The 13,713-nt window shown below is 58.1% G+C and overlaps 1 protein-coding gene across 1 annotated transcript in view; it reads left to right on the top strand.

Annotated features, from left to right (window-relative positions):
- The first annotated feature begins 2,147 nt into the window (after window positions 1–2,147).
- Window positions 2,148–13,713, top strand: part of ALX4 (ALX homeobox 4) — a 42,363-nt gene continuing 30,797 nt past the window's right edge. The window contains exon 1 of the mRNA XM_030333235.1: window positions 2,148–2,604. Within this exon, the coding sequence (XP_030189095.1) occupies window positions 2,148–2,604 (457 nt within the window). The remainder of the gene's footprint in view (window positions 2,605–13,713) is intronic.

Genomic DNA, 13,713 nt, shown 5'->3' with positions numbered 1-13,713 from the left:
AGGTTTTCGGAATATCTTTATTAACGAGCACTTCAAGGTAAGCCGCGATGGAAACCAGATGTGGGATTGAGCAGTCGGCGGCCGGAGGCAGAGCAAGGAGCAGAGATACCAAGGGAGTGGGGTGGGGGTGAGGATTAGCCCGGATGAGGTTGGGAGTAGAGGCACAACCCCCCCCCCCCAGGTCTTTTTTCTTTTTTTTTTTTTTTTTTTTATTATTAAATTTTTTTTTCAACGTTTATTTTTTTTTTGGGGGGGGGACAGAGAGAGACAGAGCATGAACGGGGGAGGGGCAGAGAGAGAGGGAGACACAGAACCGGAAGCAGGCTCCAGGCTCTGAGCCATCAGCCCAGAGCCCGACGCGGGGCTCGAACTCACGGACCGCGAGATCGTGCCCAGGTCTTTTTTCTTTGGGATATGGTAGGTTCAGAAAATGGATTTCCGACCCACGTGCCTGGGTTCATGATGCTCAGGCCCTCTCTCGTTTTACTTTGCCCCTTTACTGCTCACCCCATCCCCAGCCTCCCTTGAGGTAAGTCCTCAATCCGCGGATTTTCCCTGCAGTTTGTCATAAGCTGCTCTGAGCGGTCTCCTTCAAACTGACTCATTCCCCAGTGGGAGACCCGTCTCCTCTGCGCTTGGCGTTTTCGCTGTCCCCGATGCCATCCCTGGACCGTGGAGGGACTAGCCACGGCATGGTGTCCAAGGCGGGCCTCAGCCAAGTGACCACACCTGTCTGAGCCTCGGTTTGTTCATCGAAAATTGGGGGCCCCAACTTCCCACCACTCACAGTTGTTGTGAGATACAATCGATGACTAACCCTGGGGAAAGGGCTGGACGCACCTTAAAAGTTCTTTTCCCTTGCTGTGACTGGTCCCAGTGTGCCCCGCGTCGTCGCCTAGGGAAACCACAACCCATCAAATCCAAGCCATCGGTCTCAGGTCGGAGACAGTGAGTGTAGAGAGAGAAGAAGCTGCCTCACCCTTACCCCAAGCCCCGAGCAGGTGACTGTGTGAAGACCAGGCGCAGCCAGCAGGTCTCCCAACCCCTTGCTCTCAACCCCAGACCAAGACCAGAAAATCCCCTGGGTTGGGTGCAGTGCTGGGGAGAGAAGGGCTCTGTCCCAGGAGGGGAGGGAGGGGACCGAGCTGTAAGGCTTCCCCAACTTGGCCCATCGAGGGTCTCTCCGGTGCTTGAGTGAACACAGGCCCCTCTGCACCCAGACCCAGCAGCCTTCCAGGGGAGGGAAATAGTTAATAAGATGGGAAAGTGGCCCCGCAGGGGACTAGTGCTTGGTGTGTGTGTTAATTTCACGGAGGGACTGCAAATGGGGAAGAGGGGTTGTAAACAGAGGAAAGGGCACCAGTGGGAAGGCCCAGAGCTGCACCCACAAATTTGGAGGCAAGTGTCCAAAGGACTCACCCATATCGGGAGGCTAGAGACCCTTCAGACTCCATGTGAAAACCTGTTGGGTGTTTTTGTTTCTTTTCTTTCTTTCTTTTAATCTGTCACTAAAGTTTTGCCTGCCCCCCTCCCCTAGGCCAAATCGTGGACCCACCAATTCTCTGCCTAGCCTCAGGAGTCCTGGGGGTCCCGTCACCTCTCCGGGCCTAGAATCCCTAGAATCCGAAAGGCCCTCGGGTGCCTCCGGGTTTAATCCCTAGCGAACCAGTTAGTAGCATCTCCTTAAGAGAGAGGAAGGGAGGAGCAGGGAGTGGAAGGAGAGTAGGGGTGGAGGGAGAAGGAGAGAAGGAAGGAGAGAGTCTTGGGGGGTGGAATTCACTCTCCCCCCCCCTTCAAAACCTTAAGAGAGTTTGGGAGATCTGGTCAACTTTCCCAAACATCTGAATCTTTTTACAGCCCTCCGTTCTTTCCCTGGGCCAGCTGTGGGGAGGGAGAAGGAAGAGAGAAGAGGAGGAGGGGGGGAGAGAGAGAGGGAGAGAGAGGGAGACAGAGAGGAAGAGAGAGAGAGAGAGAGAGAGAGAGAGGGAGAGAGAGAGAGAGAAGCGCAGGGGAGGAGGGAGAGCGAGCAGGCCGGCGCGGAGCGCAAGGCGACCGCCTCCTCGCCTCTCCAAACTCCCGGCCAAGGCGCGCGGTGGCGTCCTCGCGCTCTCGCTCGCGCCCCCGCCCGTCGCCCGCGCAGGCCAGGCATGAATGCTGAGACTTGTGTGTCTTACTGCGAGTCGCCGGCTGCTGCCATGGACGCCTACTACAGCCCGGTGTCGCAGAGCCGGGAGGGCTCCTCGCCTTTTAGGGCATACCCGGGCGGCGAGAAGTTCGGCACAACTTTCCTATCGGCCGCCGCCAAAGGACAAGGATTCGGAGACGCCAAGAGCCGGGCCCGCTACGGCGCGGGGCAGCAGGACCTGGCGGCACCCCTGGAGAGCGGCGCCGGGGCGCGGGGCTCCTTTAACAAGTTCCAGCCCCAGCCTCAGCCGCCGGCCCCGCAGCAGCCGCAGCCGCAGCCGCAGCCGCAGCCACAGCCACCCGCGCAGCAACCGCATCTCTACTTGCAGCGCGGCGCTTGCAAGACGCCCCCGGACGGCAGCCTCAAAATCCAGGAAGGCAGCGGCGGCCACAACGCGGCCTTGCAGGTCCCCTGCTACGGTGAGTGCACGTGCGGGGCGCTCAGGGCTGGGGACCCCGGGACCGAGGCTTCGGAGCCCCTGAAGCCCACTTGGCTTTCGCGAGGCCGGACTCGGCGGGCTGGGGAGGCGCGGGGCCGAGCAGTGGGGTGGCTCTGGGTCGGAAAGTAGGAACCGACTGCTCCGAGGGGACCGTGGGATCCGTCCTGCCACCTTCGTATCCTCCAGCCGAGGGCTCGGAGCGTTTGGGCTGTTAAAGACGACCTGGAGTTTGTTTCTCCCCGGCTTCGCCGAACCACTCGCTTTGCGCTGCTCTCGGGGCCGCCTCTGAAGCGGACGCTTCGCCGGGGCTCCGGGCGCGCCGAGGCCAACAGTCCCGGCGCAGCGCTCGCGCGCGGGGCTCCGGGGCTGCGGAGGCCTCGCTCCCCGCAGGCCTCGAGGGAGGCTCCTCGGGCGGCGCTGCAGGTGGGAGCGTCGCAGGTGCCGAGCCCTCTGGGAGCCCGGGGCGCAGTCGGCGAAGAGCGCCCGGGATGCCCTGGCACAGGGGGCCACACGGGTGCTGGGCTCCCGACGCCCGGAGTCATCGAAGACCCCAGTTCGCCACCCCACAAACCCACACGCGCCCCGCAAGCGCGGCTCGCCGCGGAGAGACAGGCCGGCTCTCGCTCCAAGCGTTTCTCCTGTGGCCAACCTGGGGGGCGACTGGCCTGGGAACAACGGTTTAGGACCGACCCGCAAGAAGTCAGGGAACTGCAGAGCCCGAGGCGGGGAGGTGCTGGGGGAAGAGGGAAGGTTCTGGGTCCTGATTTGGGTCCCCAGGGAACCCGAGGCCTAAATGACCTCCAAGCCCCCTTGAGCTCACAGGCAGGACGTCGTAGGCCTGGGCCCCCAGAGGGTGGAAGATCGGGCTGCCTGAGACCAGAGCAGCTCAGGAGCCTATAGGCCTTCCCTCCCACTGAATCCGGATTGATGAGCCCCAAGCCAGCAGAGAAAACAACCCAGAAGGGAGGGAAAAATTTTCCCTGGGCTAGGAACCCTGGGTACACACTCTCCCTGAGACCTTGGCCTTCAGGCAGGGCCCTGGAGATCAGCTGGTCCTGACAGAGCAATGACTTTGGTTGCACGGGCCCAGGCTGGATGGAGGGACCAAGGTTGGATGGAGAGACATAGGACATGGTGGAGGCCTCCGTGACTAGAACAGCCTCAGGAAAACAGCCCGTGGCACACACTTTCCTACGTTCAAACTAGCTTTCCCAGAGGCTCTGAACCAGTTCTTTAGGTGGTTATTGACACAAACATTTTTACACAATCATACACTTGAGTCTGCGCACACACACAACCTCTTCCTCGTGAGCCAACATGGTCACACACAAATACACTCACTCGTGTGGCCTCACACATAGTCACACACTCCCAAGCCCAAAGGACAGGACTGAGAGCAGATTTAGAAAGTTCCGGTGGCCTTTCCCCACTTCCTCCACCTTTCCTCTCCACCTTCCTGTTGGAATGAGATCAGGCACTCAGATCACAGACACTCACAGCTCCACACAGGTGCTCCTTCCACACTCAGGCAGGCAGGGGCTGTCAGCCCTTGTCAGCAGGCACCCGCCTGCCAGCGCCTCGGCTCAGGCTCCCTCCTCCTGGCCTTGCCCAGGCCCCTCCTGGTCCCTGTCGCAGAGGACTATTAGGCCAGAGCAAATCACGGCCTGGGAGACCCGTGGAGGTTCACTGTGCAAAGCCAGGAGCCTGATGTGTTTTCTCTCCCACTGCACTGGATTTGCATGTTTTCAAAAATTCACCAGTGGGGCTTCTGAGGAGGAAGAAGCGTTACATAAGAAGAGGTCCCAAGCTGTCTCCAGCCTCTTCTTTGGAAGATGCCTTCAGGTCCAGGGGGGAGGGGGGGAGGGCTGGCCCCCTCTGGACACCCTCTTCCAGCCCTGCTGGGCCCCCACACACCAGCCTGGCCCTTCCTCTACTCGCCTTAGCCAGTAGAGCAAGTAATTCCTCTGAAGCCCTTTTCCTCATCTGCATCACAGGGAGAGAATGTTGATAACTTACATCACTGGGCGGTAAGTGCCCCCCAACCCCGCAAGGGAGCAAGGGAGAGAGCAAGAGTGTAGTGTACCCTCCTCCAGGTTTCCATCCTCAGCCTCTGTGCTGTTGGGAACCTGTGAACACCCAAGTCTTTGCCCCTGCTGTGGGCAAAGCCATAGGCCGCAGGTTGGGACGAAAGGCAGCCCAGCATCAGCTACAGGACCCCCATGCCCCTGCTGCCTGAGATGGAGGGCAGAGCCACAAACAACACACAGCTCTGTGTATTCTTCCCTGGCCAGGAGGTTTCTGGACCCTATAAAAAGGAGATTAGGCACATTAAGTCGGAGATGGGAAACCTAGACACCCAGAGGTGAGGCTCTGCCCTTTACAGAGGCTGCTAGGAGGAGGGCCTCTGGAGATGGCTCTGTGGGAGACTGAGGCACACCTTGGGGACAGTTCTCTCCCACGCTTGGAGGGTGTGGACTCAAAAGGGGGTAAATGAGGTTCAAAGAAAAAAGCCTGGGGATATTCCCAGGAGCTCGGGAAAGGCGGAAGTAGTCAAGGCCTCCCGCACTAGGCTCTACCGCGGTTGCTGTCGGGCTGACCGCGGGTAGCTTGGACTTGGAAACCTCCCTCCCCGCTCTGTTGGTCCCGCGGCTGGAAGCCGGGTTCTCGATCTGCATAACTGCAACTAGCCGGAGGCGAGGCTCGGGAGGCCTCCTCCGGGACCTCAGCCCCGGGAACCACTCCTCGCGTCCGAGCGCCCCTGGGCGAGTGAGGTGCGGGCCTTGGGGGCTGCGCTAGGGCCATGCGGAGAGAGCGCGCGGCGGCGGGGAAGCCGCCTCCAGTCTCCGCCCGCCCGGTCTTCTCGGAGTTGCAGAAAGTGGAGGTGAGAATCCTCTCAAGCTGCAGGCCTGAGATGAACAAGATGACTCCGCAGTCCCCCCGGGTGCAGGGCACAATTTCGATTTTACGAACGCGCCTGCTGCAATTACGACCTGCCGGGTGCGCACTTCGGCCTTCGAAGTCCTTGCTGGTCCCTGGCCCGTCCTTGGGCCCGTGGGCCCCAGCAGACACGCCAGGTTGGAGACCCTACGTTTCTCAGCGGCACAAAGAACTTCCTCGTCGCGAGAGTGAGGTCCCCGGCGCCTCGCCCCCAAACCCCGGGCCGCCTCCCCGAGCCGCGAGCCGCGGCCGGCGCGCCAGGCCTCGGCCACGCGCCCCGGGACGCTTCGGGGGAGCAGCCCTGCTCCCTCCTTCTCTTTCGCTTTCGATTCGGTGCACGAAGGTTTTCGTTGCTAGCCGCTACCTTGCCATCCATTCGGCCCTGGCCCCGGCCCCCCGAGAGAAGCGCACGGAGCTCAGAGGTCTGGAGACGCGGGCCAGGCCCGAGACCCCTGGGGCGCGGCCGAACCGCTGCTCCGGATTGTCGAATTAGACGCAGCGTTTGAATACTAAGGGCATTTCTTTCCCCGCGCCGACACAGTCCACACACCACCAAATGTGTAAACTCCGCCCGGATCGTATTCGAAGTTAGTCAAAGGACCGGCGTGCGGTTTTGTATAAGAGAAGCCCAAAATCAGACAGCGAGAAATGGAAGAAGCAGTTAAGAGCCCTGGGTGATTGTAGGGTGATCGAGAAAAAACAGCAACCTGGGAGCTGTGTCGTTGCCCACCCCCGCGCCCTCGTCAATTTTGGAGGAGGAGGTTGAGAAGGAAAATGCTTTTAATGTTTTACATTGTTAATTTCTATAGCCACCAGCGTGCCTCAACAGTCGGCCTAAACACACATGAATTTAAAGAGAAAAACAGAAGACCTAGATTAAAGGGTTAGTAGTTTAAATCAATTGATGTGCACAGTTTTCTTTGTGATAATTTATGTGCAGTGCAGAGGAAAGTTCGAAGAATTGTTCTGTCTATGCTGGTGTAACTACCACCTGAATCAAGATACAGACATGCATATGGACACGAAAATTTGGGGGGGAAACTTTTGTGTGTGAGTTGTTTTAAGAAAATTTCAGAACAGACTTCGGAGAGCTGGGCAGCTCCCCTCCCCATACCCCCGTTCACGACGGTTGTGTTTCTTGAGTAGGGTGACCTTGTACACCCGGGCATTTGCACCACCCGGACTGGAAAACTTACCGGCTGCACCAGAAACCTTAATGCAGCAGCGGGGCTATCCCGGGGTCGTCTAAGCCCCGGCCCCCAGCGGGCTGCGAAACAGAGCCGAGGTAGGGAAACAAGTTAAAATACCGTTGATAAAATTTCGCCCAAGTCTCTAAGGACTTTCGTTTTGGAGAGCAGCTGGGCACACTTTTCCTGGGACCTACCTTTAGCTCGGCCTCGGCCGCTTTTTTCCTGTGGCTCTGTGCGTGGCTTCGTTTTGATGGCAAATGGAAATATGAAATGGAAAATGGAAATAGGGAGACCTTTGCAGTTATGGGGGTGAGGGCGCCGCTCCTCTGGGTTCGGGCTTCTCCGCTGGCCCTTGGACCAAGGTGCCTGAAGCAGCATGCGGGAAACCTGGCCAAGCGCCGAGGGAGGGTCCGGGGGCTTGGGTGGCAGAATGGGGAAGCCGTGCTTGGTGGTGAGTGTTTTGCTGCACAGAAACGGGAGAAGGGAAGACGGGCTGTGACCGAGTGCTTGGCTAGAGAGAGCTCCCTGTACCCGAAGCCCGCTGCCACGACCCTTCCCTCCCCCACCCCCTTCTAGACCCAGGCACTGTTTTGGGTGGGGCAGTGAGAGCTCGGTTCTGCGTCTGGGACGCGCCTGCCAGGCGCCATCTGGCCACGTGCTCCTGAAGCTACGGGGTTCCCCAGGCTTCGCTAAAGTGACAAAACGGGTCACCAGATTAGGAAGACAGCTATGTGCTTACTGCTCCGTGAATTCATAGTTTAAGACACCGGGTTCCCCTTGCTCGGGGACTCCGGGCACCACACGCCTTCCGCCGGGCTGGATTAGACAGAAGGGACCCTTCTTCCAAACAGTTCCCTTTTGGAGAAGAAAGAGGCACCCCTCTCCAGCCAGCAATCCCTCCCAGACCCCGGCTGGTGCTTCTCCGGGATCAGAGCTATTTGTGGCCACCAGGCACCTCCCCTCCCGAGGTGCAGCCCCCTGCCTCCTTCTTCTGTGGTCTACAAATGTGCAAATGGGCCACACCCCCACCTCCTTGCAAAAGATTCTCCTTAGGGTACAGGGGGTCAAGGTAACCTGGGTCAGCAAGTCCTCCGTTACCTGAGAGCTGGTTTCCCTATAAAGGCTGACTCAAGGGTTTCCTAGGAGCTTCCAGTGTGTCCAAGAGGTGTTCTGGGGGCCCCAGACACCAGACCTGCCCACCCACCTCCCATGCCCAACACATTATGTCACCTTAGCAGAGACTCTCTTCTCTACCCCCATCCCACCCGGAAGCCACCACCAGCACCAAGGAGGAGAGGGAGGGGTGGAAAGGGAGTTGAGGCTTGATTGAGGGGAGGTCTGGAGGAGCAAAAGGCTGGGGATCTGGGTGGCGATTCAGGGCAGTGGATAGTTTCAGGTTTTGGCTCCAGAGGCAGATAAGAGGGTCACCGCGGAGCTCCGTTGCACCCAGAGTGCCTTTTTGGAGAGGAGGGTTTCTGGGAAATACTAGTGTGTGTGTGTGTGTGTGTGTGTGTGTGTGTGTGTGTGTGTCTGAGACAGAGAGTGTGCTCGAGAGAGGCACCACCACCTGCCAAGTACCTGTCTTTCCCTGCCACTGCCGGGTGCCTCTGCTTGAGAACGCAGGCTCAGCTCAAAGATGCTGGGCACGGGCGTGGCTGCACGTTCCAGAAAGAGGGAGAGCCGGTGCGCAGTTCATTGGACTCTTAAAGCAGATTGCCTTAAAGCGGATTCTCCTTCCAAACTGGGGGCTGCAGAGCATGGGCATCAGCCCCAAGGCCCTTGCAGATGGACTGCTGGCGACCGGGGTCAGGGCAAAACAGCTGGTTCTCTGCGCCCCCCAAGGGCCCTGGTGAAGATTGAGGGTTTGTGGAGGTTTGGGTGGGGACACTAAGGCCCAGAAGGGTACACATGCTGGGCAGGGTGATAGGGTATACCGGGGCAGGTCTCCGCTGCTGTGTGCTCTACAACCTGCATGACTTTGGGAAAACCCTTACCCATCCCCTCCTGGGTCTGAATTTTTGAAATGCAGGAGTTTGGAAAATTTCCAAAAGCCCTCTAGAGGTTTCTGTGATGGTCCCAGTCTGGACCCGCCTTCGCCCCGTTTTCCTGCCCTCCCCTCCCTTACTTATGTTTTTGTGCAGGAGAAATTGGATACAGTGGACACAAAAGACTTCACTGGAAGCACAAACGGGTCTTGAGGGTTCCCTGAAGTGAGCTAAGAGGTAGGGGACAAAGTGAGCAGCTGTTCCCAGTATAAGTAGGCTGGTGGTCCTGGAGGGCCCGGTCAGACGCAAGTTCTAGACTCCAGGTTGTGTTTAAATACGGAGAAGAACTGGGGCGCCTGGGTGGCGCAGTCGGTTAAGCGTCCGACTTCAGCCAGGTCACGATCTCGCGGTCCGTGAGTTCGAGCCCCGCGTCAGGCTCTGGGCTGATGGCTCGGAGCCTGGAGCCTGTTTCCGATTCTGTGTCTCCCTCTCTCTCTGCCCCTCCCCCGTTCATGCTCTGTCTCTCTCTGTCCCAAAAATAAACGTTGAAAAAAAAAAAAATTAAATACGGAGAAGAACTAACTGCAGAGGGTCTTTGTATCCACAAGTGGCCAGGCTGAAACTGAGGCTCAGGGGTTCCTAACCCCTCCAGTCTGCTCATGTCCTCTGTCTCCACTTACCTTCCTTCTCTCCACATTTACTGAGCACCTACTAAGTGCCAGCCTTTCTCCTAGGAGAGAACAGAGTGCTTGCCTGCTGTCTTATAGCTTAGATCCTTCCAGATGTAGACCTGTGGGCATAATAAATGTTTACCGGCTGGGAGGATGAACAGAGAACTGAGGTCTCATTACGAGTGTTTCTCAAGCAAGGATAAGCCACCTGTGAGCATATCCCAGTATCTTTGCCTGTGTGAGTGGAGGCCTGGGGGGTTTATGAGCACGTGTACAGTGTGAACTCGGGCTGGCGTGTTCCCCTGTATCGACTGGTTCTGAGTCCTGCTGTCCAAATGCGTTTCAGGAAGTGGCCTTGTGGACTAATTGTGTGCACTCCTGTGTGAGGGACGTGCATATACTTCCTCCCACACTCGCACCTGTTGTACCCCGTGTAGGGGAGCTGCATGCGTGGTAGGGGGAGCCCGTGTGCCAGTCAGGGACACCCCTTAGGGCCCTAGAGTCTTCCTGGGGCCCTGGCAGGGTCCACCATAAAGAGACCTCCTCCAACCCTTGAGTATACTCTGTGTTTCGGGTGGCTCGCCGTGGAGGAGAAACCATCACGGGTGCCATTTTTATGCACGTTCCCATCCCATTTAGCAGATGAGCAAACAGAGACCCGGGGAGAAACGAAGCCCTGTAACCAGGTTGGTGGGAAGGCAGAATGCCCCGCTGGGTTTTCTCCCTTCCCCTGCGGCTGTGCTACTAGGGGCCGGGGAGGCAGGGGTTGAGGGAATGCCTGCTGGGCTCACCCACTCTCTTCCTCTGCTGTGACTCCTCCAGAAGTCACACACACTCTCTGTGTGCAGCAAATAGGGCAGATGCTACAGCCCCACTCTCCTGAGAAATGAGGTGGCCTCCACCCTGAGAGCCTGGGGGGTCAAGGCAACAGGAGAGCACTGGTGGAGGTCCCTTTGGGACTGCAGGGACTCTTCTCATACCGCCTGTGGCCTGGCTGAAACTCCTGATCTCTGCCAGTTTCGCAAAGCCAAGCTTTCTTCCCTAAGCGGGGGAAACCGTGTGGATTAGAGGGTTAGCTGAGGCCACATGGCCAACTTCCTCCTCTCTCGGATAGCCACCTGCCTGGCCCGGGGCATTGGTCATGTCCAGGAGCTTTGGTACTCCCCTGCCGGGCACAGTGGGTCGTGGTGCTGGGGTGGGTATCCCACTCAGTGTTGGAAGAGACACCCAATGTCTGCTGGCCCAAATGTCCTCTTTCACAGACAAGGGGACGGAGATGCTGATTCCAATTACTGGTTGCTCACCAAACTTTGCCTGTCACTGTGCCGGGCCTTGGCGGGATTCTGAGAAGTGCTGGACACAGCCCCACCTTCAGGTCTGGAGTGGGAGAAAGATCTATAACTTGGCAATTCTCATTCACTGGCGCTGGGGCTGGGGTGGGGGTGCCCCGACTCAGGCTATGGTGTGTGCATGGCAGGAAGGGCTGTCCATGGGGTTTGCAGCTCATTAGAAGTCCCCAACCCCACTCCCAGGTGGGCCTAACCTCGCCTGGTAAGGGGAGGGCTCAGAGAAGCGCGTCGGAAGTTGCCACAGACTCCCTGGATCTTCTCTGGAAGCTGAAAAGCCCGAGGCTCCTTCTTCCCTCCCTTCTTCTCTCCCTCCAGCTCTTCTCCAGAGAACCTGGGTTCTAGTCTTGGCTTTGCCATGGAAATGTGCCTTTGGAACAGTACCCTTATCTCCAGGGTGCTACTCAACCTTCTCACTTGTAAATTGGGGCTCTTTGGGCCTATTCTGCCTGTGAGGGAGGAGAGTGTGGAGGCTGTGAGGGTGCAGAGCGATAGAGTGGCTGCAGGTACATCCCGTATGGCCAAGTTCTCTGCCTAGGATGAAGAGCCCCGCCCCCTCATGTTACCCAAGAGCCCCACCCCCTCATGTTATCCACCCTTGAGGGCACTAGGGTGTTGCCGATGGTGGTGGGGAGGTGGGGGGGGGGGCTCTGATCAGGTTTCAAAGCGGGGATGGAGACTTTGGGGTTCCTCCAGATGGTCAACCCCCCTCCCCCACCCCAGTATCCAGGGATCTCCCTGGCCAGGTCTGTAGCCCAACCATCCGTCTGCATGGCTTTGCATCTGCCCCAGCTCAGTGCTGGGACAACTCCACGCCCCCACTGCCGAGAAGGAGCAGAGAAGACAAGCATGCACACAGGTCCCCTGCACAGGTCCCCCATTCTGGGCCTTGGTCTCCTGTCTGTAACCCCCCTGCATGGCACCAGGTGATTTCTGCAGCCCTGGGGTTCTGTGCTATTCCAGACCCGGGATCGAGGTGCTGGGAGAGAGGCGGATGGCTCCTCCGGGATCCTCAGGAGGCCCCCGGGCCCCGCCACGCTGCCAGATCCATTGTACTGAGAGAGGCCCCTCTGGGAGCAGAAAGCTAGTCCAACCCACCGAAGGGGAAGGTCCGGCATGCCTGGCCTCGCTCTCTGCCTTAGTTTTCCCATCTGCAGGACAGGGACAGTAATGAGGTGAGTCTGATGGAGGGTGAGGCAACAGGGGGTTTGAGTTGGCAGGGCAGAGCCTCTGTGCTGCTGATACCAGGGGACAGCCCGCTTTTCCTGAGCACTCCTGCCCAGGCAGCGGGCAATGTGCCGAATCTTGTGTGCGATTTCATTGAATCCCGGTTGCAGCCCTATGAGCCAGATTCTACTGCCGTCCCTACTTCACCGATGAAGACAGACTCACGGAGGTTGACTAGCTGGCCAAAGGTGGGATTGCTAGGAAGACAGAGGGTAAGTTCTTGATGAGCAAAGGCCCTGAGAACCTGAAAGGTGTTCTTTTGTAGGATGATCCTAATTAGACTTGAGGCCACACTAATGCTGTGAGATTGGAAGACTGGGCTTTGCAAACATGGCTTCCAAAGAGCTCTTCCCTTCTCCACATCTGGGGATCCAGTGGGTGGGGGGGTCCAGGGTGGCCTTGGTGTCCGGCAGGTCAGAGTTCTAGACCTGACTCTGTGACCTTGGGCATGGCTCCTTCACCTATTCAAGCAACCTGCTGAGCTGCGGGGAGAAGGGGTGGGGGGGGGCGGCGTGCATGACACAGGTGCCTCAAAATGGTATGCGGGATTTCTCCTTGAGTTTCCAGAGGCCCGGGGGACGTCTGGTCAGGACAGGGTGGAGCTGAGGACCATGTGTGGGACCAGCGATGGGGAAATACTTTCGTCGTGTGTCCACATTGTTGCACGCTGTTCTCCCGAGAGCCTGAATCAGGGCTTGGTGTATGTCGTAGGTGCTCCATAAATGTTGACAGACAAGTGACTGAATGGATGAGTGAATGAATGAATGAATGAATGAATCATTGAATGAAACAGGATGTGAACATGCTAGGATCTCTAAAAATCTTTCTATTCTCTTTTCTTTCCTCCTTCCTTTGAATCCAGGCCTGGGATGAGAACCCCACGTCTAGTTCTCTTGCACCCTGGTGGAAAATAGTTTATTCCCCACAGAGATCCCTGTGGAGTATGGGGTGTGGGAGCAGAGAGGTCTTGGGTAGCCCTATTTTGTAGGAGCCTTGTGCCCTCTCGGACTCTATAGTTGGAAGAACACCCTTTTGCCCCCACTGTTCCCCCCCCCGGCTCTCATCTCAGGGCCACAAGCCGGGGTCCAGCTGCTACACCCAGGCTGGCTCTAGCGAAATGGGTAACCTCCCTCCCTACCCTGCTCTTCTCCCCAGGTCTCCCCATTTCCTGCAGTGAGTGCTAGGTCCTTCCTGTCTGCAGCCCCACCCCTGCCCGCTCCACTCTGGACCCCTTGTTCCTTCCTGCTGCCTGCCTGGCAGGGCCACCTGAGAGCTACTAATGTTCCTGCCTGGGTACCGCATCTACTCTGCCTTAGCCTCTTGGGGTTCTGACACCACACACACACACACACACACACACACACACACACGGGATGCAGCCCTCTGTTCTGGCAAGGATGCCATCCTGAGATCACAGCCCAGACGGGATGAAGCATTTAGACCTGAGCCTGGGATGTAGTTAGCACTGGGGCAGCAGCATGTGCCGGGCCCTGTGGGGGACGATGTGGACAGAGAGGCAGAGGGGACTCTGACGGAAAGGCTCCCTCCTCCCTCTTGAGAGAGGGAATACTGCGTAACCACCGCTGTGAGGAGTGCCCTGCCAGAGGCTTCTGGGCCCCACAAATCCTGCAGGTTTGTGCCCTGTGGCAGGGAGGTGTAGGGCATTTGGCAGTGAGCGAGTTGATCCGCAACCTCAGGGAGCTGGATGTGCAGAAGTGAGAGTCCCCAGGGAA

The sequence above is a fragment of the Lynx canadensis genome, chromosome D1 (assembly GCF_007474595.2).
Source record: "Lynx canadensis isolate LIC74 chromosome D1, mLynCan4.pri.v2, whole genome shotgun sequence".
Taxonomy (NCBI): Eukaryota; Metazoa; Chordata; class Mammalia; order Carnivora; family Felidae; genus Lynx; species Lynx canadensis.
This window is presented reverse-complemented; position numbering and strand designations above follow the sequence as displayed.